Source organism: Solea senegalensis, linkage group LG17 (assembly GCF_019176455.1).
Source record: "Solea senegalensis isolate Sse05_10M linkage group LG17, IFAPA_SoseM_1, whole genome shotgun sequence".
Lineage (NCBI taxonomy): Eukaryota > Metazoa > Chordata > Actinopteri > Pleuronectiformes > Soleidae > Solea > Solea senegalensis.
Genome location: NC_058037.1, coordinates 8,067,944 through 8,095,753, shown reverse-complemented (window position 1 = coordinate 8,095,753; position 27,810 = coordinate 8,067,944). Strand labels below are relative to the sequence as shown.

The 27,810-nt window shown below is 41.2% G+C and overlaps 1 protein-coding gene across 18 annotated transcripts in view; it reads left to right on the top strand.

Annotated features, from left to right (window-relative positions):
• Window positions 1-27,810, top strand: part of epb41l2 (erythrocyte membrane protein band 4.1 like 2) — a 45,319-nt gene that overhangs the window by 14,049 nt on the left and 3,460 nt on the right. For 3 of the 18 annotated variants that reach the window (XM_044048742.1, XM_044048744.1, XM_044048743.1), the window contains exons 2-23: window positions 34-257; window positions 667-852; window positions 1,974-2,240; window positions 5,293-5,397; window positions 5,540-5,582; window positions 9,055-9,130; window positions 10,443-10,539; window positions 10,639-10,763; window positions 10,910-10,997; window positions 12,751-12,903; window positions 13,084-13,181; window positions 13,658-13,830; window positions 14,933-15,009; window positions 18,880-18,930; window positions 19,826-19,885; window positions 21,671-21,838; window positions 23,457-23,543; window positions 23,932-24,582; window positions 25,673-25,801; window positions 26,116-26,214; window positions 26,373-26,453; window positions 27,606-27,723. In XM_044048742.1, coding sequence (XP_043904677.1) covers window positions 48-257; window positions 667-852; window positions 1,974-2,240; window positions 5,293-5,397; window positions 5,540-5,582; window positions 9,055-9,130; window positions 10,443-10,539; window positions 10,639-10,763; window positions 10,910-10,997; window positions 12,751-12,903; window positions 13,084-13,181; window positions 13,658-13,830; window positions 14,933-15,009; window positions 18,880-18,930; window positions 19,826-19,885; window positions 21,671-21,838; window positions 23,457-23,543; window positions 23,932-24,582; window positions 25,673-25,801; window positions 26,116-26,214; window positions 26,373-26,453; window positions 27,606-27,713 — 3,132 coding nt within the window. In that variant the 5' untranslated portion in view covers window positions 34-47 and the 3' untranslated portion in view covers window positions 27,714-27,723. Of the gene's footprint in view, window positions 1-33; window positions 258-666; window positions 853-1,973; window positions 2,241-5,292; window positions 5,398-5,539; window positions 5,583-9,054; window positions 9,131-10,442; window positions 10,540-10,638; window positions 10,764-10,909; window positions 10,998-12,750; window positions 12,904-13,083; window positions 13,182-13,657; window positions 13,831-14,932; window positions 15,010-16,562; window positions 17,853-18,879; window positions 18,931-19,108; window positions 19,145-19,825; window positions 19,886-21,670; window positions 21,839-23,456; window positions 23,544-23,931; window positions 24,583-25,672; window positions 25,802-26,115; window positions 26,215-26,372; window positions 26,454-27,605; window positions 27,724-27,810 lie in introns of those variants that run through there. The other 15 variants (XM_044048747.1, XM_044048746.1, XM_044048745.1 and 12 more) reach the window with 15 other exon arrangements.

The following is a 27,810-nucleotide window of genomic DNA, read 5'->3' as shown; positions in this document are numbered from 1 at the left end:
CCTCTCCATCACCTTCCTTTTCTCTCCCTGCAGGTTGATCTGTCACCATGACAACAGAAGTGGGCTCTGAGACAGAGGTGAAGGAGAAAGCAGAGGAGTCGGCTGATCAGCCGGACCAATCGGAGAAGGCAACAGAAGAAACCCGGGAAGTAGCGAGCGCGGAGGGAGAGGAGAAGGGCAAAGAGAAAGAGAAGGAGGGAAAGGGAATATCTAAATTCCTGCCAACATGGCTTAAAAAGCAGAAATCTCTAAGTCAGGTACACTAAATTCTCCCTGATATTATCACTGAATAAAAAGCATTGTTAATTAATTGTTTTAGCACAATGCTCAAGCATGTCTTGAATAAACCTGCCGTAATAGACCTTTTTCACAACAAAGAGTTCCGTTTTAGGTTTAAGAGAGCCAGGGTCATAGAAGTAGATCACACTAAATACTTGACACTTAAAACCTGTAGAAGCTGGGGTTTCTTTTTCTAAAATATTTGTAAATGTTCTGGGTGTGTCCCAGTAAAGTGTTTATTGGTTTCATTATAAAGTGTTTATTGGTTTCATTATAGTGTTGCTCAAACAACAGATCTAATGGTGGACAAAGACTGTTGCACAGGACTGTATGTCCGCTTTGTAATGTCTCTGTTTTCACAATATTGTCTTCCGTTGTCTTCTGAAGACTTCTCCAACCAAGGACACGGCACTCAAAGAGGAAGCCATTAGTGTGGAGAAGCAGGAAGAGGAGGGGCCTGCCCCAGAAGTGAACGGTCTCGCAGATGAAGTGCCAGAGAAGGAGGCAGTGAAGTCGGAGCAATTGAAGGAAAAAGAAGAAAAACCTCATTCCAAAGCCAGCACAGACACTGAGGTACTGATTACATACTGTTATAACTGCTCTCCATAAGGAAAAGTGAAATAGACGGAAGGACTCCCTCAGGCTTATTGTGTCCACACACAGACTGACATATATAAATATTTGAAATTTAGCAGTTGACAGATATGTTTTTTTTTGGACATGGGTTTTCTTGTGTCTTCTGTCTTTGGTTTATCTTTAGAAATCAGTGCAGCCGATTGCTCGTATATGATGCAGATGTTTTTGGGGGAATACTTTTGGTCAATTTCCTTTTTGTTTTTCCTCCGTCTGATTTAATATAAGAATTTAATAACCAATGATTCACAAAACAGCTTAACTTTAAATAAACATAAAACATTGGACAGGACTTGATGTCTTTCCTCTCCACTTTGCATTTGGTGTAACAATACAAGTATGAAGCAAGTCATCAAAAACTAAACTAAACCAAAGTTTTTGGATTTTATCTTTTATCAATATTATGAGCTCAAGAGTGCATAAACGTGCACTCTTGAACGTATTTTTTATAATCAACGCCGATTATGAAACTAAATGGTTTCTTTGATTACCCTGAATAACATCAGATATTTGTCACATAGCCTACATTAAAGATTGCATGGAGTAGACATGAGGTGATAAAAAGTATTTTGCAGGAGCAAATTTTGTCCTCTGACATATTTTCACAATTCTCAAACTCTTTGAAGACACTTTGGTGATTCACAGCTGTGCAAACAGAATCTTTTAAAGTGCTGCACAGCCTGGGGAGGGTGAGAGATCATTGCAGAACATTGCTCCCTCACACACACACACACACACACACACACACACACACACACACACACACTATTCCAACCACTAATCACATTAAGCGACGCGGGCCCACCCAGTGACATCAACATTACTATTACCAGGTCAAATAAAAATGCCTGATGCAAGAGCAGATTCACAAGAGATGGGAAATCACACAGGGAGACTGGTAGAGAAAGCAGCGATCTCTCTTGTTTACTCTAGACAAACAGATTTTATGAACAAATGCTGACTTTTTTCAGAAGAATCTGAAGTTTTTTACGTAAAAGGGCACAGTGGACGACCCTGTGAGCATCTGTGGTTTAACATTGCTTTTCATCTCGTCCCATCAGCCTGCCAAGGAAGAGAAGGTGGATGAGAGTGTTGAGAAAAGTCCTGAAGAGACCAAAGAGACAACAGAGGGACAAGGAGTAGAGGAAGAGAAGAAGGAGCAGGAAGGAGAAGTGCAAGGTGAAGGGGAGGGAGGAGGAGGAGGAGGAGAAGAAGGCCAGACCTCCATTTTCCAGTCTCCCCTTCGTCTGGTGAGGAAGACCAAGATGAAACTGGTGGTATGCCATGTGACGCTACTGGATGGGACAGACTTCTCCTGTGAGGTGGAGGTAAGACACTGGAGCATACATTATAATTTAACAATAGAATTTAGTGTTTTTAAACTTCGTTGTTGCCTAATGTTACACTGTTTTGTCTGCCAGTGCTGCTGTCAATTGTAAAAGCAGCCTCACCACATTTCCTAAACATCTGTTAATGTAAGAAAAACAAGTGCTCAGAGTTTAGCTCTGTTCTGATCACATGAGATCAAACCAATGCATCATTGTTACCATGTGAAAGTCTCAGTGCCTCCAAGATGTTTGGACGTCAGACGCGTGCGTGTGTCATCCAGTGACTTCATCTTGCGGTCCACCCAAACACGGCCCAGTGATCGCCTTACACGATGTTTGGCCGTGCTACTATGATGATTGGTCAAATTAGAGAAGAGAAAAAAAATAGTGATTGGACAAAAATGTTCAGTCATGCATTCTTGCAGTATTACTACACCCTGCAAGGACTGAAGCCTAATGCACGGAACGCTGAAATAAAACATACATGCCGCTAAGAAATTCTATGAAAGGCGGAGGTTTTAACCGCTGAATGAATCGGATCATTATCTTATGTACTTAGGCTAGTTAAGTAGGCCGCGCGAGTGACAGCATGCCAGTGATATAATGGCTAATATGATTACATTTCAGTGGATATTTAACTTTCTGACTCTAAGTACGACTACTGCAGAAGCACTCGCTCACTCATAGTGTTGGGGCGTGGTTTAGGGGATAAATGCTTACTGCAGGGACTTGTCAGGTGACCCACACACACAATCCTGGCAGTTAATGGGGGGGGGGTCCAACCAGATTACTGTTCTGCATCTGCTCCTCCAACAACCACATGCCCTACACACACACAGAAGCACACGTGTTGATATTCATGAAATCATCTGTCCCTCACACTGGGTGTGATTCAGGGTTATTTTAGTGGTTAGTGAATTTAAGTCATTTTGGGTCAAGCGATGCAATAATATATTACTGTTGCTCATTGTGTTTCTGTGACAATGTGTGTTTTTCTCATTATTAGCGGTTCTTGTGGTTGAAATGGTTGTGTTTCCCAAAGTAGACTGCTCATATTTAACCATTCCCACACATTCATTTGGAAACTGCCCAGAATAGCCACCACACAGATCCACTGGTGTCTGCTTCAAACACTACAGCTCTAGAATACATAGGGAGCTTTCTCCAAGCGCAGATTTTCTCTGGGAATTTGAACCGGCATCTTTACCATGGTAAACCCACTTCCTAATCTACAGTGTGCCAACGCCCCACAGCATGCGTCTGAGTGTCTATGGCTGTTTGAACAGTATCTGCTTTGTCTTTCAGCAGATCGCGCTGATACTGCAACTAACTGCTATTGTCCCAAAGTATACACACACACACACACACAGAGACACACACTCACATATCCATCCATCCATCCATCCCACCCTCCCTCCCTCCACACACTGGCATAGTTAGGTCGTGAGAGGGAGAGATGCACAATGCATTCCAGAGATTGAATTTTCTTTTTTTGCCCAGCCTGACTCCAACACACATACACACACACGCACACTGTGCTGACTACCTGACCATGTTATTCCATCTGTTCTATATATTCCTTGATGGCATCAAATACATTCCAGTGTAATAACTTAATTCACGTGTTATGTTTTGCAGTACCTTGAATGCAAACCTTGGTCAGGCTCGCCATATGAGTACAGTCTCAGCGTCACATGGTCTTAAAGTTACCAAAAATTTCATTGGCATTGTTTTCAGTGGGATTTCAGTGTCGCACGCTTTAAAACACTGTTTCATAGAAGTCATTAGGTCTCAGTCAAATAGTACTTGTAAATATGAGGCACAGTTACTGTGAGTTCAACACACAAAGCAGGCACACTTCATCCATGTAGCTCTTTTATGGTCACATTATTTATTATTTTTTATAGATTTTAGGATTTCACACCTAATTCATGTATTTCTGTGACCTTTTCTGAATGTTGCAGTTGCAACAGTTTGGTATATATTGAGGAAATTGTAGTTTTAATTGAGCTTTTCTTAACTCGGTGTTGTATGAGTTCAGATCACTGCAACGTCCTGCAGACATTAGACAGTTATCGTGAGGTAGTGCCTTGCTCTGAAGCACATTGTCACAGTCAGTTAAACCCCCCAAAGGTCACATTCTATGGGTGTTCAGAATGCAGACTCTCTGAGTGTGTGCAAGATGTTTTCAGCTGTCCCCAGACGAGAAGAAAAATGGCCTCTTTCATCCCCCTCTCTTCCACTTTGACCACGCCGTCTGTGGAACGCCACTCTCACTGTCTGTACACCAGACTGAGGCTGTGCTAACAGAAAAGGAATGGGCATTACTAAATTATTGCCTTTTTTTTCTTCACTTTTTTTTCCCCACCCTCTCTCTCTGTCTGTCTGACCTTCTCTCTGTCCAAAGGGCAACATTCTGTGTTTATGTGCATGTACGCCACTGCATGCATGCATGGATGTGTGCTAAATGTCATTGTCATAGTTGAGTGTGGAGGATTTTACAGCCATGGGTCCCATCGGGAGTTATGAAGGAATTTGTTGGCCAAAAACAGATGGAGAGACTGGAGAAAAAAGATCAAGAGAATAAAGACGCAGATTTATAGTGAAACGGGAGGAACAGAGATGCATTGATTGGGAGCTATCGACAGAAACATCCATCTCACTAGATGATGCATAAAGGACTTTTTAAATGTACTCCTTTTTTTGCTGGCACATTTCTCTGGCTTTGTTTGAACTTGAGATCGGGAAACATTTACAGTATGCAGTAGCTTTTAATTGTATTTTCCAGTTAAAATCAAATCGGTAAGTTTTTCATTTCCAGTGCGTGACTTCTGTAGCCTCCCTGAGGAATTACCAATGCATGACGTATCCCTAAGTGATCTTGCACCACCACTACTTGGTTGTAAGAAGCGTTTATGCAGTCAAACTGCTGAAACTGCATGTTTTTTAGCAGTATAATCCACTTTTTGGCATCAATGATGCTGAGATACTAAGAAACACAGAGAGTACACAGACAGTACTAGTTCTAATCTTTGTGTCTCCAACTCCACAGAAACGTGCTAAGGGCCAGTTCTTATTCTTTAAGGTGTGTGAGCACCTTAATCTGCTGGAAAAAGATTACTTTGGACTGACATACAAGGACAACCATGAACAGACGGTATGTATCTGTACACACACACGTACACAGGATATACTGTGTGCCTAATAAGTCAGTTATGTGAACTGCAGACATCTGGATAGTGTGTCATGCAGTTTTGTGACTGTCCTGTGTTCATCTTCTGTTTACTCTCTACTCACAGAGCTGGTTGGATCCCATGAAGGAAATCAAGAGGCAGATCCGCAGTAAGTTTTATGTTGAAGTCGCTCTCTCTTGGTTTTTCATCCATCCATCCGTCCATGTTGTGCAAGGTGTTGCACATAATAACCAAAAGACAATAGATTAATACATATTAAATGAATGAATCGGATCACATATCCTCGTACTGCTGGAAAAACAAGCTCCATCACAATAAAGCCAAACAAAACCAAAAGACATTTGACACCAAACAACAGCAGCAGTATGGCAGCATGCACAGGGCTACCACCGTGTTCATTATTCATCAATCTCTTTATAACTGTTGTTGATTTATAAATGTGGGGCAAGGTTACAATGTTTTGTTTTATTTTTTTGCACACAGCATATGTGTAAGACTGGAAAAAGTGGCATATTTATTGAAACTGAAAGAATTATACATACTGAAAGTATTATTGTTTCTCCAGTTTGCCATTGTATTTGTTTGGTTATTAAAGAGACAATACTGGGGGTGACCATTTCTATTCATTCATTTGTTTATTACATAAACAAGGATATGCAAATCTCTGGTACTTCCCTCCTTTTACCCCTGGATCACCCTTGTTGTTGTTGTTGTTGTTGAGTGCAGGCCTAAGTAAGGTTCCCTAAAGACTAATGGCAACTATGCCAACATCTGGAAAGTGAACACGAGTCACAGTGTTGCCCTGGAAATGATGTCAGAATTTGCATCGTTGACACATTCCCACTCTTTAAAACCTGTTGAAGTCGGGGTTTTTTTGACCAGAGGATTGACCTCAGCATGGGAGGTTACTGCTAAACCTTTCTTAACTCACATATCAACAACATTATAATATATTGCAATCAGATTCTTGTTCCACAACTTGACTGTCTTTTTTTATTTTGGTTTTTATTTCCTTCCTTGACAGTACAGGTCAAACCGACTTTAAAACATAGTATAAAATTCGCTCAGACGTTTAAGAGGAAAAAAAAACATATAATTTTGGCTCATAAAGTTTATTTTAGATTTAGTACATGTGAGCTTGTGATGCGAGGCTGCGTGTGGCTCCGTGTGGATCTGTGCACATCAGAGAATGTAGTGGTGAGTGTGCATGCCTGTGTTTTTGTGGCTGTGTAGCTGTGTGTGCGCCTGTGGTTCATGGATGAGTGGTGTATGTCTGGCTCCAAGTGTTCACTGGGTTCCTTTTTTCTCCGTGTGTTTGAATGTTTATACTGAGAGGGAGAGTGCAAAGGATTACACTATCATGTGTGCCTGTGATCATGTGAGTTGGAGGCCTTCGTCCGTGTGTGTGTGTGTGTGTGTATATACGGACAAACCACACCAGTGTACGACTGTTTTGCTCCGAACTTCCATCCGTGTACACTTGGCTGTCGCAACTCTACATCACTACATAGTAGGCTTGGATAAACATAGACCCTCATAAGATTTTATGAGGGAGAGAATTATGATGGAAACATCAAGCCGCTGCTCTTGCTTTTATATACAGTGGACAATTAGGGAAAAAAAGCATTTATCACCTGTAAGATTGGAGTTTTTTATAGGCACAAAAATACGCTGCTAAATAAATTGGTAGTCTCGTAGATCAAGTATCCTTGAGGTTGTAGATTTGATGGTTCTTTATGTTGTTAAGCTCTATTTTTAAATCCCCTTCACACACTTTTGAAGCTGTTTCTATGGCAATCATGGTGTGCTTGTGCGTGCATGTGTGTGTTTTCAGTGGTCAGGTAGTTCCTGTGGTTAAATCTTTTATATATACTATGAGTGTCACGATTCTCCAAATCCTTGATTCCATTCAGTCGATGCTCAATCTTTTGACGGATGAAGGAAAAATGTGTTGATCAGGTGATTTAAAAAGTTGGGGGAAAATGTGAGCACACTTGAGAAGAAGGGTGGTGGAGGATTAAGAAAGAACACTGACCCCAATTAGTTGCAGAGTGTGATGTCAGAATGAGACGGGGAATTTTGATTTTCAAAGGTGTGCTGTCTTAAGTGAGATCATATCATGCATGGAAACGGTCTGCAACTGCCAATCCTCAAAGTGTGACTCGAGCAGAGAAAGTAAAAGTTCCAGGGGTTCTTCTGAGCTCCTTCTTAGACTTCACTGTTCCAGATAATGGGAACAAGATTTCTTTGCTCTCTTGATGTCATGGTTAATTTGACTGGAGGCTGAGCAGCAAAGCTGAAGCTTCTCCCTTAGTCCAGGCCGTGGACCTCTGCAGGACCTGTGGCTGTTGTTAATGTTTAACAGCAGCAGCAGCACTCACGTTCTTCACATAATCAAACTAACCCCAGGGTGTCTCACCTATCTGATACTACGCGTGTCATTATATACATTTTTAGCCAATCCAGTCGCAATTCTGGATTGAGAACTAAAAGGGCACATGTTCTGATTTTTGTGTGCTTTATCGGGCATACACAAAACGAAAGACATCTGAACTGGATTTAGACTGGATTTCAAATCGTAATTTTTAACCTACTGTTACACAAGCAGTGCTGGAACATTGTATGGCATAAAATCCATTATGTCTAAATCAATTTAGAAAGAAAACACTTTTAAAGGAATACAAGTAGGTGAAGAAATGATGAATAGAAACTGCAAATATAAAGGGAGTGGAGTTATTTTAACCAGGATGTTTGTGAGAGGGTGTGTCTTATCGAATTGAATGTCTCTCTGTACACATAATCTATAGGTTGTGAGGAAGAATGATGGGTAGCCCGTGGTAGTGTAGAAAGACATAACGGTCACAAGAGAATCAGAACACTTAGCGCTGCCAAGAAGACATGCAAACTCAATCTCACGTCCAGACATGTCTCATGTCTACACTTAACATACAGTACGTCGATATTCACTCACCATCGGACACACACAGAGTGAAAGAGGAAGTCGCTGCACTTGATATTCTTTGTTGTGTTATTTTATGTGTACATCCAGAAACAAAATGTCGTCATTGGATGAAATAATACATATTTTACCCCGCACATCATTCCTGCTCCCTGAGATGGGTGCTCCTGTGTATGGGTGGTTTTATTGGTGCGTGTCTACTTGCACGTTTTATGTTTGTGAGTATGTGTACACATGGATGTGTCCATGACCTTGGGGGAGAAAATGGTCGTGACTTGACGTCAGCTTCTCCCCCAATTGAATTTTCCAGACGATGTGATCTCCATGTTTTATCGAGTGAGTGTGTGTGAGTGAGTGTGTGAGTGTGTGTGTGTGTGTGTGTGCGTGTGTGTGCGTATGTGTGTGTATGGTTGTTGGGTGGAGATCGGAAGGGGTGGAACGCATGGCAATATGGCGTCCTGCAGTAATGACAATAGGAAATTGGAACCAAGCGGAGATTGAAATGAGATTAGTCCAAAGCAAAAGGAAACCATGAGACGCTATCATGAAGCTGTTAGTGATGGTGATGCTGAAGGACATGTTTTTGTTTCTGATAAGTGGCAGTTATGAGATTTTGGACGTTAATAGAGGAGAAAGGGTTTAACGGTCTTTCTTTCTGCAGGTAACAACTGGCAGTTTGCATTCAATGTCAAGTTCTACCCTCCTGACCCTTCACTGCTCACTGAGGACATTACCAGGTACACACACACACATGCACATGCATGCACACACGTCAGAGATGTTACCATTGTTTACTAAAGTCTGCTTTTTTTATGGCCATTTGGGGAAAGAGACCATGAAGTTTAACACAGTATTTATTTTTTGTTATTGTCACCTTTCCCAGTTGTTTGAAAGTGTCAAGAAACCACTTCCACATTCACAGTGACACTGTTTGACATTGAAATGGAGCAGTGTTTCTGGTTACCTGATGAATGGAAATCTTATTTGTCACCCTGTTTGTGGTGTCTACTGGCCACAGAGCTAAAATATGACACACTTTTTTTCCCCTGCTGTTTATTTCTCAGTGTGCCACTTTGTCTGTGGAGTTGGTTCAGTTGTTGGCATGTGGGTTACACTTTTTTTTATCAGAGCCTGTTTATACATATGCACACCCACACGCAGGCATGCTCCAAGCACACCGCATTTAGGGCGAAGTGAATGTCTAATGGAGCGAACAACTTCTCTGATGGTTGTAGCTAAAGGCGAAATAAGGACACAATAACACACAAGCACGTTAGCACTACCATTGTCCTATGCTGATTATTATAATTAGTCCTTTATACTTGTAGTAATTCCTGTAAAGGTCCAATACAACAAATCAAATGCTGTTTTTTTACCTGCCAAAATGTGATTACATCTCCTACTTAGCAACTTATTTTTTTTATTCTTCCTCCAGATTGCTTAACTTCATGCTTTATTGGTTTATTGGACTGATTACAGCCAATTTAGTTTCTTCGTGGTGATCTGTTTGACAGATCATAGTCCACTCATTTTCTTTTACAGCTAAAGATGAGTGTAAAGGGCCAGGATAACTCATATAATGCAGTCCTGCTGTGTGATTAAAAGGGTACCTCTGCCTCAAAATGTATTACTCTCTTGAGGACTATATTTGACACTCTAGAGCCCACTCAATTATTTTTTTTTTCGAATGACCAACACAGTGTTAGGTCACATAAATACTCTACTCTGTTTTTCTCCACTGAAGAGAAAACACTCTCACTGGATGACTGAGATTTAAGCCCGCAGTGCTCGCCCTGCTTAAGTGACCTCGGATTCTTTGTGGCCAGGATGATGCATTCACCAGCAAAACCACTGGACAGTTCACTAACTTGCAAATGTACATGTTATGCAATGGAGTTTGGGTATTTGATGGTGAGGATTAGACATCAGGTTATTCCAACATACCAGTGCACCCACCCGTTTGGCGACATGGTCAGTTTTTCTTGCTGTGACTACTAGACTAACATTCATCTACAAAATCAATCTTTTTCCCTTTTCTTGCTCTTGTAGGTACCTGCTGTGTTTGCAGCTTCGTGAAGACGTGGCTTCTGGTCGGCTGCCTTGCTCGTTCGTCACTCATGCTCTGCTGGGTTCATACACATTGCAGGTAAAGTGCCCAAACCTGTGCACCCTAAAAGCTTGAGTGTACAGTTTGCGTGATTTATCTTCGTATTGGCTAATTGACTTGTCTTTTATCGGTCTGCAGGCAGAATTCGGTGACTATGAACCCGATCAACCTCGCCCTGTGGACTTCATGAGCCAGCTGAATTTCGCGCCCAGTCAGAACAAAGAGATGGAGGAGAAGATACTTGAACTCCACAAGTCTCACAGGTAAACAAGGACACAGTGATTTTCTCCTAAGTACTGGGAGACAACAAATCTGCATGTCTGTAACTAATCTTTCCCCACATACTATGTAATCTGCATATTATGGATGACTTAACTGTTCTTAATATTTCTCCTTTTGATGTGTTTAGGGGAATGACACCAGCTCAGGCTGACGCACAGTTTTTAGAAAATGCCAAGAAACTGTCCATGTATGGAGTAGACCTGCACCATGCTAAGGTACAAATAATCCTCCCCTCCCCTCTGCTCTGCTCTGCTGTGTCTGGAGATTAACAGAGTTTCTTAGATGTGGGGGTCTGCATGTTGGTGTCACTGTATCTGCGTGTGTGAATGTGTGTCAGCTGTACAAACATTAAGGGGGGATCATTGCCATGGTTACACAGCAAGTCTCTCAATCTCTCTCTCTCTCTCTCTCTCTCTCTCTCTCACTCTCTGGGATAGCAGGTCATCTGCAGAGAGCGTGCATTTTTCCATGTTTTTGTGTCTTTGTGTAACATGGGCAGAAAAGATGGGTAAATGTGCTTGAGAGCAAAAGGAGGAGTCCTTAAATAGAAAGACAGGAAATGAGATTGAAGACATGGAAAAGAGGCAAAGGAAGGGGGAGGGGGAGTGAAATGGGGACCGATCCTTTAAAAGATTGAAAATGGTGAGTCCCCTTTAAGGGTATGCTCCACTTGTTTGCGACAGACACAGAATGCCAGGGGAGAAGAGGAGGGCAGTGTTTCAAATGTTGAAAATCTTTTTTCATGGCATAGCAAAGATGTGGGAATTCAAACAGCAGACCTGTTTCAGTCAGTTTTCATAGTTCAGCGATCCAAAGGCAATCATTTGGACAAACACAAATTAGTTTTTCCCCTGCTCAATCATAGTTGTGTGGTGGTTGGGTTGATTTGATTTAATTGCATCAGCTGGTTTATTGTAGAGCTTATTATTATTATAGACACAGCAGTAAAAAAAAAAACAACAACAACATACAAGACGAAGGTGAACGTGATTTTGGTCTGATCATTTTGGAACAAATAACTTTACAGAGATACAATCTCATGTTAAAAGGTTTACTGAAAAAGGCACAAACGTCCATACACATTAAACATAAATGGGAAATATTAATAATAAAACTTGGGACTAGGGAAACAAGTAACTTGGAATAAATAAATACAAAGATTTCTGAGTGTAATGGATGATGCTGTAAACAGCATGATGAAGAGTCATTGGTTCAGCAGCAGCAAAAACGTAGTAAAGCAGGTCCCACTATGTACACATTGTAGTTTATTTAGGTAAATGCAAAAGTTGTTTTTACAGAATCAATGAATGCACTAAAAATTCAGACCATGATGTCCAGTAGTGTTTTAGAGTGGGTCAAAATCGACCATCATTATTACATCATCCCTTTAATAACCTTGTTATATAATGTTGAATGAATGGAGCATCGACAACAGATGGTTGGCATTAGCTTTCAAACCGAGGCGCTCTCTTCCAGAGTGACTAAGACTCGTCTTGCTTCAATCATTGAAAAGTCATTATTTGTTCTCAGAAACAACAGAATTAGAGTGAGAAATAGTTTGAAAAAACAAACCAAAAAAAAAACTACGGAGTGTTTCAGCACAAGCACGGAGATCGATGGCTCGCTAAAAGCATGCCAAGGCCATGTGACATGTGTGCATGTCCCAGTAAAACTGTCCATTATCAGCGTATTGCTTCTTCCATTAGTCCAACAAATGTTTCTTGTGTTAATTCACCACTGTAATCAATAAGACCCTTACCATCACCAGATGGATTTGGACTTAAAAGCTTTGTGAGTGAGCTAGTCTGCTCTGTTACTGTACCTAACGACAGTGTTTATGCATGTGGTAATTGAGTTACTATTGACCTTAAGCAGACTACTTAAGGAATCAATCAATGTAACATGGAGATTTGTTAATAATTTCACAATCAATATCTCTTGTGTGCATTTTTCATCTGCTTCCTGCAGGATTCTGAGGGTGTGGACATCATGCTAGGTGTGTGTGCCAATGGACTCCTGGTTTACAAAGACAGACTCCGGATAAATCGCTTCGCTTGGCCCAAAATACTCAAGATTTCATACAAGAGGAACAACTTCTACATTAAGATCAGACCAGGAGAGGTTTGTACCCCTGGACATACACACATGTGCAAAGTAAACATCGGCTGTGGATAGTATTTACTCAGTCCTGCGCATGAGAACAGACATCAATCTGTCTACTGTTAACAAAACAAAATACACATAGCGTTTTGTACCGTTTACAGCGGATAAGATGTCTTAATTTTGTTTTCTCTTTCCTAGACGGAGCAGTTTGAGAGCACGGTGGGATTCAAACTGCAGAACCATCGATCTGCCAAACGGCTGTGGAAAGTCTGCGTGGAGAATCACAGTTTCTTCAGGTAGAAACGAGAACACGCTTAATGTGCTCTATGAAGAACACATGTACTATAGATGGACCTCCGAGATTTACAGGCTTGTGTCAAGGGCACAGAGACATCTTGGTGAATAGTGTTCACTGAAGTAACCTGTGTTTTATCGGACTAATTAAGACTCTTTGTCAGCAATTCTTTTAGCTTTTAATTGATTTGATCCCTGGGGGCAAAACATGCACACCAAACCACATGCACAAAAATTGAAATAAGGGCTTTGCGTTGTTGTGTTTGTAGTTGCCGTGAGTCTGTTTACATGTTTGAAAGAGAGAAGGAACAAGGGAGTAAGCTTTAATATCCTGTTGAAGGGTAGGTTCTCTGGAAACATTTAGTCTTTCTTCCACCTGGATCCACAACTAAAACTATTTCATTTTATTTAAGTAAAAAAACTGTTTTGCTACGCTACCGGAATTGTCTCAGTTTCATTGTTTCTTTCTTTGTTGTAGGTTAAATACACCAGAGCCTCCAACCAAGCCCCGGTTCCTGACTCTGGGCTCCAAGTTCCGCTACAGCGGTCGAACCCAGGCCCAGACCCGCACGGCCAGCTCCCTCATAGACCGACCAGCGCCCAGCTTTGAACGCACCTCATCAAAGCGCATCAGCCGCAGTCTGGATGGAGGTGACGCACATGCACGACGACACTTTACAGAGTGACACCGAAACATGCCATTCTAGCTTCACTCTGAAGAATTCTTAATGAATGAATAGACAGATGGAAAGAGGAATGGAAGGAATGATGACCAAGTGGAACTAGGGTCATGGATGGAAGGATTACTTGTGTGTCTGTCTGTCTGTGTGTGTGTGTGTGTGTGTGTGTGCACGTCTGTGTGTACATTGCTCAGACCAGATACAGGAAATAGCTGCAGCATGTGTTTCCTGTCACACAGAGAAAACCGAGAACGAGAAAGAATTGAAAAGAAAGAGAATGCGTTTGTTAGAGAAAGTCCTCTTTTATGAAAGAAGTAGAATATGTTGATGCAGCCGAGCGTACGCGGCAATAACGTGTCATAATGGGAAACAATGGAAACCTAAAGCATGGATCATACAGTTCTTATATTTTGGCCTGAACAAATAAAAAAACTACAATGGCTTTAAAATGATACTGTAAACAATTGTGTTACGTTTTCTTAGCATGTAAGATCACAACAGTCCTCTACAGCGCTGCGATCTTGTAGAATTCACAACAACATGAAATCAGTCTTTTTAAATGAGCCATTTTCACAGTGTCATTGTCTTTGGAAGACAGAGGACACACTTTGCTGTGGTTTTCCCAGATTTTGCTAAATGATCCCATGTTTATGTTCATGCAGCTGTGTACTTTTTACTTCTCTATGATCTAATGGTTTATTCCACTGTCCTACAGTGTCCCCTGCTGGACATGTTAAAAGAAAGCAATACGATTGGGTTAATTCATGTATTCTGGCAATAGTTGTTGATGTATAAATTCCTCACAATGTTTTTTTTTACCTCTTTATGACCTTTTCTGGCATAAACATTGACCCTGTCAGGACCAGTCATCTTCATGGAAGCCTAAACCTGGTCCTAATAAGACTAATTTTTCAGGATCAAGTTTAAGGCATTAAGTTAAGCATTAAATGGTTATGGTTAAGATAAGGCATAATTAAAGGTTAAAGGTTATATTTGCAAGAGCCAGTATATTCTCTGAGAAGTTGAGTTTGATTTTTTTTTTTTTAAACTTTTTTTGTTTCCTTTTCTTTTAGCACCAATGATCAGCATAACTGAGGCCGGCAGGGACTCGGCTGAGAACGGACGTGAACACCGCCTGGATGACTCTAAGGTGTGTGAGTGTGTGAATGAGTGTGTGTGTGTGTGTGTACGTTCTGTGTTTTAAGAGAACATGAATGGAAGCAAATATGTCTAGCTAGTCATTGTTATATTGTTTTGGAGCCCACATTGTCCCACAGGAACAACTGCTGTGTCAGAGGGAGGAACATTATTTATGTCGTATGTTTGGTGCCCTGTTATTATAATATACATATATATGTATACATATATATGTGTGTATATATATATATATATATATATATATATATATATATATATATATATATATATATATATATATATATATATATATGTGTGTGTGTATATATATATATATATATATATATATATATATATATATATGTATATATATATATATATGTATATATATATATATATATATATATGTATACATATATATGTGTATGTATGTATGTATATGGAACTATAACCTCTATACTGAGAGTTGAGTCTAGAAGCAGGTCCATTTGCACTGCAAACCTGCGTATACTGTACGTGTGTGGGAAACCATAGCAAGTTGTTGCTTGATTCTAGGTGGTAATGGTGAAATGGTGAAGCAGGTTTTGTTATTATTGCACCAAGTCAATGATTTATGAACATGACACTCAAATTATAGGCTGCAAGTAAATAATAATTGGAATTAGAACTTAAATAAAAAGTTTGAAACTGTTTTCTCCTGAAAGAATTATAACTGCTCTCACAGTATCAGGAGGGCTCAATTGAATTTATGTGGTGCCTGCTGGTCTGAAATTACAGACACTAGGTATCTTGCACTTGTGCCATTTGTTTTTTTTCACATGGTTTTTAGGTGTTTAACTTTTTTTTTCTACAAGGTGGAATTCTACAAAGAACAGAAGGCAGTCAACTTTGACCTTTTATCTCCTCAATAAGTGCATATATGTATATAAACAAGGACTAAACTGACAGTGTTTTGAAGCGTTTTTAAGTAAAACCGAGGCTACGAGGTTCTGCCGTCTCAACTCACAGCATCTCTGTCCGCTAGCAAGACAGTGTCCATTCTGTTAAATCCTTGCACTAGAGTATAATATGGATCACTACTGTACGCTACGCATGCCACTTGTTTTGCCCCTCCCACTTTGCCTTTTTCCCTCCTCCCCTCCCTTGCTCACACCCCAGCACTGTGGATCCTGGTCTCTATCTTAACCCTTGTTTTAAATGGCGACTCCCCGTTGACACCGTTTTTGCATACAACTGTATTCTGCTTATGCTCACTTTACCACCTATTGTGGTGTGCTGTGCACTGACTAATGTTATGTCTTTTCCCTTCTCTCTTTTTTCCTTCACACATTGTGCGTTGTTTTCACTCCTCTCTTGCATGCATGACATCATTTTTGATAAAAAAAAATGCAATTACTTTTTTTTTCATTGTACATCCTGTTTTTCTTTCCCCCCACATGTTTTAATCATCCCTGCTGCTTGCTCCCACACTGTGTGAATATGTGTCCCACCCCTTTGTATCTGCCTCACTCTGGTTTTACTGTATTGTACTTCTACTCCTTTTCTGCGTTTGTCTTCCTTCACCAGTCAATCTTCATGTTTCCACTCTCCTTCTCCTCATCATCCTCCCTCTCCTCCATCCCCCCCTCCCACGACTCTGTCTCTGAGCTTGACCGCGGCCTGTCAGACATCTCTGAAGACGATGACCTTGTCGACGACACAGCCACCTCACACTCACCGTGGGCCCCTCCCTCATACACATCTGTCGTCTCGGAAGAGAACTTGACCGATCTCGAACACCTTGCACAAAACCTTCAAGCTTCTAACACATTAACAAGCTCCCAGACCTTCACAGCAGAGGTTTGGGGAGCCGAGGAGAGCGGTTTGCCTGAAACCAGAGCGCCATCAAGCTGGTGGAGCTGGTGCACTCTGAGAGGAGTGGTTAAATATTTCTCATTCATTCTGTGTTTTCTCTCCACGGGGAAGAATGGAAAGATATGTCAGCTTGCAAGGCCCTTTTCAGGAATAATAAACAAACTGAGCTCTTTGACCTTAAATGGGTTCAAGCTCATCTTCAAGTCAGCCGAGAAACTTAAGTTTCTTACTGTTATTCCTTCTCAAATTACGACATCCAGATTGTGTCCAAATCTAACCAGTTTGGCAATAAAGATGAATCAGTTTTTCATTCATCATCTCCCCACCAGGTTCACTAGTTTGGTCCCAGCTTGTCCTTTTCACCCGACACAGCTACGTTTGCCCTCGGTGTCGTCTTTGACCTGTCCTCTAACTGTCTCTTCCTTTTCCTCCCTCTCTTCTCTGCCCTCTTCCTCCTACTTATTTTCTCTGCTGAATTTCTTCTCTCGCTCTAACCTGACCGCGTCGATGCATCGCTACCTCCTAAACCCGTCCCCTCTGTTTCTCCCTTGCCTGTTAGTCGTCTTCCTTTTGGTTGTAATGCTGACAGCGAGCCAGTCTTTGGTCCTGGCCTTGATTTTAGCCACGCCCCTCGGTCTGACCCTGTGCTACCTAGAGAACGTGGTGTCCAGTCAGCGGAAGGCCGTTTTGCCGGTGTTTAACACCGAAAGCCCAAGTGATCAGCCCGAGGATCAGCTGGGCTCTGGTTTCAGCCAGCTGGCTTCTCCGCTCACACACACGCCTCCTCGCGTCAGACACCATGCACACACGAGTGGTAGCTGGACACAAGAGATGTGCGATCCTGCTGCATAAACACACATATGACCACATTTCCCACCCTACGAACCCTCTTCCACTCCTCTTCTTTGACCCCCTCTGTGTGTAAACTTAATGTCTGCAATCACCTGCACCCTGTCAACCCCATTGTATTGTTAATATTGAGAAACAAAGACTAGAATGAGAGAGATTATTCAAAGTATTTAAACCCAGAGAATTAGCAGAAGATAATCATTGTTGAAATAGAGAAACAATAAGTATACTGTTGATATTATTATAATAATAGGAGAAAGTTATATGACCAGATGTAAATACCACACAGAGGCTGTGAAAGAATATTTAAGTTATTTAGGCAAAAAAACAATAACAGTGATGTTATATAAGAGCATATTTTGGGAGCCTTTCATATCTTAATCATTGGTAAGAGATTAATGTCACACGCGTCAGTTGATGTAACATAATGGTATTAACTGGTAATTTGCACTTTCGACTAAAATGTCAGTTGCCGCGTTTTGCCTTTGTAGTTCAGAGAAAGGATTAGTTTAGTAGATTAGATGTCGTAACTGTAGATGCAGATAAAAAACCTGTTACCCTGACAAGCATATCGGATTTTATTATTACTGATGAATGTCTGATGAAAGTAAACAATGTTGAACTAACTCTAATCCCCGAGGTTCAGGACTCTCCCCTAAGTCCAGTCTGCCTTTTATTTTAAGTAAATGTTTTCTTAATAAATACTCTAGTAATCAAAAGAGAAGTAGGAACGAACACATGAATTACTGGCTGCATTTAAACGTGAAATCGGATCTCTGATGGAAAGCTTTATATCGCTCAGTGTTCAGAAGATAAACCCAGTTTAGTCTTTGATTAAAATGTTGCTTTGGAGTGTTTAGAACCTGCCGGACAGGAGCTATAGCAATCATGGCATTGTACCCTCAATACATAAAGTAAAGTATTATTGCACAAAAGCAGTCAGTAACACCTGTAACAGTAACATCTGTCTCCCTGTTGACCACTGTCATATTTTACGGGTGTGTTCGATGCAAAGGTCACATGACCACTCCTCCCCGACACCATGCTTGTTGGGGGAAGAACATGCTGTCGCTGTTCCCATCATCCACATCCATGTCATGTTTTTTTTCTTTCTTTGGCCCCACCCCCACCACCACCTCATTTTGTCATGACTGCCATCGCCATGGCTACGGCATTGAAGGTTAAGATGGTGGACGTAAGCCCTGGTGACGTTGAAGCCACGTCCGCCCAGGTTTGTCCGGGCCCGTCTTTCCCTAGCATGCTTTTTCAAATCAAAAATCCAAATGGGTGTAACGGAATATACTTAAGTAGTGTAAAGATGATTGTGAGTGGTTTTATGGTGTGGTGGTGGAGCACACAGACGGTAAACCTAACCTGTCTTTACTCTCTCCCTGACTTGAACCCATCAGCAGTCACTTGGAGCCAGTGAGGCTGCCGTCGCTCAGGTTGACACATTGTAACTGGTTATATGATTGTGCGTTTGGTCTGTGGGTCATTTGCTGTGTCGGTTGGTTTGTTTCACTCTTTCAGGGTGAAGTTGCCCCAATGTGAGGACAGGGAGTCCGTACGAAAGACCCAATCTGGAATATCTACTTTAATTAAATAGTATTCGAATGGCAATTAGTGACTGTTTGCCTGTGTCTGACCCTGCCTATTCATTCATATGAGGATTGCAGATTGGGCCTGAGTATAAAAACTTATCCTGCACGGGCACTTTCCCCTAAAATCTTCACTTTCAGTTGCTTTGCTGCAGTTCATGGTTTTGTATTTTCAGTTTTCCTTTTGTTCATTTCTGTGGTTTCTCTTTTTAGTCATACTGATGATCACAATAGAAGCACATTATGGGTTTGGTGGTGATTTTGAATGCTTTGAATGAAATGGTTCTGGCACTCATTACCTAAGCCAATGCTGAGCACCATCAGGAATCATTTTCTAATGGTTCCAAAATGTTTGTCATTTGTAGCTCCAGCCTTCATCACTCTGATACTCTGATGTTGGCTGTGTTACCACATTCATTTAATTTATTTATGTTTTTTTTTTTTTCTTATTTTGTGTCATTTTATAGTTTAAACTGAGCACTTTTAAAAAATTAATTTCACATTTTTTGCTGTATGTCTGCCTTCCAGAGTCCATTGAGAGTGCATGTGGACAATATTTATGTGAGGCACAGTAATTTAATGTTGGAGGTTGGTACTGGCGTCGTCTGATGGCTGAAAATAAGAACTACATGTTTTCTGTGTACTTTCGACGCCATCAGAACTTCAACTTCCTCTGTGACTGTTTTGTACAAGACTGCTGCCCTCTGGCACTCTCAAGCTCTGTGTGCATGCATGTTTGTGTGTGTGTGAATGTTTGTTTATGAACTCATCTCCAGTTATTTTAAAGATGTTTAGTATGGAAAAGTGAAAATATGACATGGTTGCAATGGTCTGAATTCAAATGGCAGCTCTGTTGAAGACACAGGCTGGAAATGTCATGTATAAAAGAATGATAAATCAAATGTTTTGTGTGAAGAAGCTTGAGGTAACGAACACTGTGAGAATTATTAACTCAATCTGGGTTCACCATCTGCTCTGGTCAGATTTTATCACTGTAAACCCACTGTTGCGCCAAACAACCGCCACATTGTTGGTGCCGCTCATAATAGAGCACTTTCAACAGTTTTATCATATTAACAAGACCTGAATATTTCAAACATGCATCATGTTAACTTGACATCAAATGGCGAAGCAAAGGAAAAGTAATGCAGATTCAGCCAACTGCACAACAGTAACTTCTTTAATTGAACATCTCAGGATAAATATGACTCTAACTTGGTTCACAACAGTACAGATGAGATTTACTAGTAAGCAATATTTTCCAGCCCGAGTGTTCACAATCGCGGCCTTGTGAATAGGCTCAGTGTGTGAATGTGACTTTTATGCATGCTGTGCGCATGGTGAATGCTGTTTTGTGACTTGTTTTATCTGGTTGTATTTCCAATCCATATTTGTTTTAAAAAAAAATTTGATTATTGCCAGGCAGTTTTGTCTAACCTGACTAATCCTGCCTCTCTAACCCATCTGAAGAGTTACCTTTTTGTTCTCTGGTGATTGGCTGCTACCACTGTGTGATACGTGGTTTAATAACTTACTAAAACGTCCTTTTGTGAGACATGGAACCAATAGTGATGCTTTGAAAGAAATATTCATAGCCCTACTATAGTCTCCCTTTCATGGATTGCTAATTGATAATATCTTAAAGAGATTAGAGTCAAAGTTCGACAGAAACTTCTTAACCACAGTACTGTCGCCTCAAGACATGACAATTAGTAGTCAAGTAATTAGGTCAGGGCAGGAGATGAGAGTAGTAACTATTGACAACATTGATTAAAAAGCGATAGTAAAACTATAGCAAAATTAGAATATTACATATAGACTGATAAGAGACAGATGGAGAGAAAGATCATTATTCTCAGTTCCATGTTTTACATTCTGCCCAGCTGTTCCTGGTTCACTGAAGAAAGATGATAAAGAAGCTCTGTTTCGCTGCAGCCTGTTTTTACATACACACACACACACACACACACACAAAAATACAAGAGAAAAGTCTGAATCAAGAATTCATTCAAGGCTTCAGCGAGGCACGGCATCTTTCTTGTTTCACTCCTGTTTGACAGACTAATGTCCGTGGGTCCTGTTGAACCAAAGTTTTCCCCTCCCCATATCCCTCTCTCCTTCCCTCCTTCCGTCCCTGTCTCATTTCCATCCTCCTATTATTACTTTCAAATCCTTTCTTCACTCTGACCTTTTTCTCTTCTCGTTCCCTTTCCTTCATCTTCCATAAATGTCCCACCATCGTTCCCCTAACATCTCTCATCCTATACTATTCTTATTCCCACTACTCCCATACCACCGTACTTACCTCATTGACTCTTCCTCCCTCCCTCATTTCCCTTACCCCACCTCTGCCCCTCCATTCCCCCCCATTAGGACCATGATAAGACCCAAGACGAGGTGCTGAAACACCAAGCTAGCATTAGCCAGCTAAAACGCTCCTTTATGGAGGCGCCTCCTCCCTCTCCTCCTCAGACCAACCAGTGGGAGAAACGTCTCACCTCCTCCCCTGCTACAGCAGTGCGCGTTCAACAGCAACAAGTGGTATGTCTGTCTGAATGTTGACGACTCGGCAACTGAATTAGACAGCTTCTTTTTTTTCTGGTTAAATGCCATTTTGCTGTGGTTTGCTGTGGTTTTTCATAAAAAAATGCTCTGTCAGGTCTTTTATTTCTCTTAGTCTTCAGCAAGTGTTTTCTCCCGATTCTTTTGGTCACAATTGGGATTTGTCATCGTCAAGTAGTGGATTTTGTTGGCCTTCTGCTTGTTCTGTGGGAGATTATTTCCATTTTTAAGAACTGCTCATTCCTTTCAGCTACAGTAGATTCACACAGGTCTTTCAAGCATATAAGGGTTTTATTCTGCTCTGTTTATTTTTGCTGATTTGCTGATATTGTGCTGGTTGTCACCCTGCATTTTCTGCCGTTTTTATTCCATCATATTAGGATACAAAGCATGGCCTTTGTTTTGTTGATGCTTTATCCTGTACATCGGTGTGTTTCACTGTGTGTGTGTGCTTTAGAGTGATTTCTTGTATCTCTTTGTGTGTGTTCTTCCCAATTTTGTGTGTGTGTGTGAGTATTTTGCCGTAAAGCCTTAAATAGGCGAAAGCTTCTGTACTTCTAGGTAGACACTGGCTTTTATTCAGCTGCTCAGGCTCTCTGCAGTTTTCCTGAACCAACACTAGATGCTGTTCTAACCACATGTTTGTCTACTACGACCGAGTTCTCTCCTACTGAGGTGCTGCCGCCCCACATTAATATTTATGAGTCTGTCTACTTTCGTTTGAATCTATCCACACAGTTTTATTATTCATTCATGTAACCAATGTGAGGAGTCTTTAACGTGCTTCATGAATGCATCACGCATCTTAAAAGTAAACCGACAACCTGTAATATGTAAAATGCTCGCCTGATGTTTTCACTAGTTAAAGACATTCCAGATGATTGTAATGCCTGCTGTGGATGCTGGATGACTGTCTTTGTGTCTGTGGATGCATAATGGCCATGCTAATTCTGCTTTACAACAACTAACAGCTGTGAATGACACGGTTGTCGATGTGTTTGCTTGTGTGAGTGGACTTAATGTGACCGTGACAATGTGCTTCATGCTTAATCTTTGCGTCTTCAAGATTGAATAACAGTGAAAAGCAACACGTATTGAAGCAGCAGTTTCTATTTTTAGAGCCTTTAATGTGTTTACTCTGTAGTTTTATTTTTTTTACATCGACTAGCGTTTAACTCGACTAGATCAAGTGCAGACTTTGACCCCCATTTGTTACACGGTGACATGTTGTTGCTGTTTCAAAGGCACTGCTGACTTCAGTCGTGTTTCTTTTTTCTTTTTGTATAGGTATAATCTCCTGTCTACTAATTCTCTTCAGTCCACATCATGTTGTTTTTTTTTTATCTTTTGTTCTCCTTTCTGCTCCTTATCCCATCTCTCCTGTTGTAATGAACCTGACACTGTGTGGAAATGAACTTGATTGTGCTTGAAAGACAGTTCACCAGGAGCAAAAATGGACAATTATTGACCAAAATCTGCCCCTTTTGCAACGCTGTGATTTTAAAAACCTCATTATTATATCACTAACTGTTAACACTGAGGATGTCCCTGCTAATGTGTGATTGATCATTTCCATGGTAACCTCTCTGTCACGCAGGTGAGTGAGCCTCATGCAGAAGCAGCAGCAGCAGCAGCACCAGCAGCAGCTGATTGTACGATCTCTGATACCAAAGAATCTGCAAAGGTGGTCTTAACTCTCATAACTCTTTAATCCAACAAGCCTTCTACTCATCAGTTGTGTCCTTTATCCTTTCACTTCATTTCATTGTCTTTCCATAGCCCTGGTGGCTGTTGCTGGTGATTTGTTGTGTCTTCCTACATGTATTTCACATTTTCACTTGTCTTGTTGTCCACAGTTGTCATCTCTTCTCTGATTTTTCCTTTGGATTATGTTTATTTTCAGTTGAGTTTATTTTTATTTAATTTATGTTCAGTGATCATTTTTTTTGTTTTTGTTTTTTTTGTCTCCAATGCGTTTGTGTATGCGTGTGCACTTCCATTGTGTGTGTGTGTGTGTGCGTGTCTGTGCACTATGTGTACATGTGTGCATGTGTATGTGCGTGTGTATATAGACGGCCGAAGTTGAAATAGAGGAAACCGTTGTCATCCAAGAAGTTTCCAAAGCAACCAAACCTGGACTTGTCACGGTCACAACTGGCTCTCCTGCCAGCGCACCTACAGACCAGGAAACAAGAGAACAGGAAGTGACGGTTCAGGAGGAAGTGGCGGTACCAAAGGACGCTAAAGCGGCAAAGCAGGAGAGCGTTTCATCTGAGAGTGAGAGCGAGGAAGAAGCAGAGTACCATCCAAATGTCTCTGTATCCCTCTCTCATACTCAAATACCAGAGGAGAAAGAAGAAGAAGAAGAAGAAGAAGAAGAAGAGGAAGTGGAGGACAAAGAAAATGAGGATGAAACGGCAGAGCCGAACATGTTAGCTCCAGATGTTTCTTCCCATCAAGCTGAAACCTCTCATCCTGCAGAGGACATCAGTGGCGGGGTAGTGGAGTCCCAGAAGGAGGACATGAAGAAGAATGCAGAGAATGAAAAAGAAGGGAGAGAGACCGAGGACAGTACTGATGATCTGATGATGACACCTGAAGAAACTCCTAATGGTGTCGCCCTGTCTGAGGAGGCTGTGACTGGGTTGGCGGCGCATGTAGGGGAAGAGCCGGAGCCCAGAATGAACGGCGAACCCAGGCCACAGGTTATTTGTTGCTCTGAGGTAAAGTCTTCACTGGGCCAACTTCGGAGCTTCCCTGGGCTTTGATCCTTCCTACCAACTGTAGAAACACCCACTTCTTTTTTTCCCCCTTCCTGCTTTCCACAGTGCCGGTTTCCTTCCTGCTTGCGTGAATATTTAAGCCCCATGTACATCCTCACACTCGTCTTTGTCCTGTGAAAACTCTCCAAGTTCATTTCATTCATAGTAAAACAAACAAAACAAAATAGCTTTTAATGTACATTTCACTACTTTTTTGTTGACGTCCAGATTCGGTACACTGTCATTTTAATGTCATTCATATATTTCAACATCTCATCATCTTTCACACCATCATGAACACATTAGTCCCCGCTGTGCATAGTGTGATGTGTTACTGTCACTGCTTCCTACTCTACATTGTATTTCAGTGTTGTGAAGTAAATGGGGCCTAATTGGGAAAATGCTTTTTAGATGCGTGTTTTCATTTTGCATGCTGTTCTTCACCTGTGGTGGGCATTTGCATGTGCACGTCGTCTATGTGTGTGTGTTTTAGCAGAGACGTTCCCCTGTACCTGTGTAATTGGTTTGTCATGGTCACCATGGTAATGGTAATGTGGTAATCGTCATTGCCAACCACTTTGGAAATGCCACTCGCTCGTCTGAATGTCATCTTTGCATGTTGTTTCCATTTTAATTGCCGGTTCGTTTGCCAGTCGTTTGAGAGTCGTCTGTTTCATCGGCTCATGTTTTATGCATGCTTGTGCTGTGTCGTGCTCTTGAGCTGCATGTCGACGCCAAAGACGTTTCCTTAGTGGCGCTGCTGTTGTGGCTGTTGCTCATACACGTATTCTGCATTTCATGGTGTGCGTTCAATGCATTTTTAGTTTTTGTGTTGCATGACGTTTGCCGCATTTGTCATTACACACCTACAGTTCCAGCTATGCAAACTTCAGTTAATGAGAAGATAGTGGAGCAAATCCTTTTCAGCTTAACAACAAAAAGCTAATAGATATTTCTAAAAGATGTTTATATGTTTCCCCAACTGTCTCAAGTTTAATATATTAACCCTCTCTCCTCTCCCCCCTCACATCTCTCTCTCCTCCCTCCCCAGCCTCCCGTGGTAAAGACAGAAATGGTGACTATATCAGACACGTTTGCCGCCCAGAAAACTGAGATAGCTACAAAAGAAGTGCCCATCGTTCATACGGAAACCAAGACCATCACTTACGAAGCCGCACAGGTGCACACTTCAGTAACACAGGGCGCTTTTGTCTGTATTCTCTCTCTCTGTGTGTGTTACCATTCAGGGTTCCATTATATGTGTGAATCATATACCCCTCAAACTGTTTTAGAGCGTATTAATAGTGTTCCATTTTCCAAAGTGCTTCCTTTCAGTGCATGGTGCCATCGTTCATTCCCTCTACAGGTTTTTTTTTTTTGTGTGTTTTTTTTTCTTCATCCCTCTAAGAGTTTAGTTCACACGGGGAAGGTTTTTTTTTTTTTTGAGAACTGCAACTAATTAATGACCCTTTTCTTGTCGTTCCCCGCCATCAGTTGGATGGTACTGGCGACGGTGAGCCCGGAGTGTTGATGACTGCTCAGACAATCACCTCTGAATCTCTGTGTACTACGACAACCACACACATTACCAAGGTATACTCACACTCACGCAGCTGCTTTATTACGGACTGTACCTGCTCTGACAATGTGTGTCACTGCGCTGTATCTCACCTGCGCCCAGGTGGGCCTCATTTGTTCGTAATTAACCCACTGCGACAGGCATGACTTCAATGTTGTGCCCTTCTCTCCAGACGTTAAAGGGCGGCCTATCGGAGACGAGGATTGAGAAGCGCATCGTCATCACTGGCGACTGTGACATTGACCACGACAAGGTCAGATTTCAGTGACACAGCTGATCAATCTCTCGTCTTTACCAGGTGTTTCCGCAGCGTGGCTCATGGGTCTCTTTGTTCTGTTTAAACATGTGTGAAGTGTGAATCTCCCTCCAAAACAGCCCTGATTTTTACACTTTACTGTGTAGGATCGTTGTTCCTAAAATAAAAACACTGACAATAATGTAGCCAACTGCTGTCAGCAGAAGGTCAAACTCTTAACTTATCTTCATTTAGTTCTTTTCTGGTCGCTTAGACTGAGTAAACATCTGGTGACATGTTGATCGTGTTGCTTGCAGGCTGAATGCACAATTTAACTCATCCGTCACTAACTAGAAGTTTTCATAAATGTCCAATGAGTTCCACTCACTGGCTGAGATCTGCATCAGTCCCTTCACTCTGTCTCTTTCATACATCCAAGAAGAAACCTTTAATTTGCCACACCATTTGTTTTCTTTTTGTTGCTCGTCTTGGTTAGTTTGGATAATAGTTTGGTTAGTTGCTTTTGGGAAATACAACATAAATCTACCCTGTGCTTTAAGTGCATACAAGTCTAGTAATCAGTCAGGTTTCCAACTCTTTGTTAACAAAGACTTTGACCCTTCTGTAGAATTTGATTTACAAGTCTTTTCTCGAATGAGTCTATATGATATATATTATATTTAAAGGTAATGGGTGATAAAAATTGATTTCACTAATTGTTCATAGACTCATTGGTAATAAAACTATGGATTTGTGGTGTCTGAGTGCACAGTGACATTTTCAAATATTTGAAAAGGCAAAATCTATTTTGTTCAGGTCTTGATTTGCATGATTCCCTAGTTTATGTTGCCTGTCTGTCCTAAGTTGCTGGATTTGCCAACTGATTTGTGTCACATTAAGTTGGAAATTAAATTTCCTTAGTTTCCACTTAATGTCACTACTTCATCTCAGGTCATTTCTACTTCAGTTTACATCCCATTTAACTCAAAGAAGTAAAAAGACTCTCTAGTTGTAAATCCAGCCTTTCTGTCATTATTTAATGCTTCTTTTTCTTTTTTTTAATGTGTTTTTCATTTAACTCCCATCATTTTCTCTCCTCTCCCCGATTGCCACTTTCTCCACTGCTTGCCTCACTCGTTGCTGCCACTGTGTGGCCTTTTGGTCCTGCAGGCATTGGCCCAGGCCATTAAGGAGGCCAAAGAGCAACATCCTGACATGTCTGTTACCAGAGTGGTGGTTCATAAAGAAACAGAACTGGCTGAGGAGGAGGAGGATTGACTGAATTCAGGTAATAATAATAATAGTAACCCAATATTATTATTATTATTATTATTATTATTATTATTATTGTTCATGGCGGAAACGGTATTGGCAA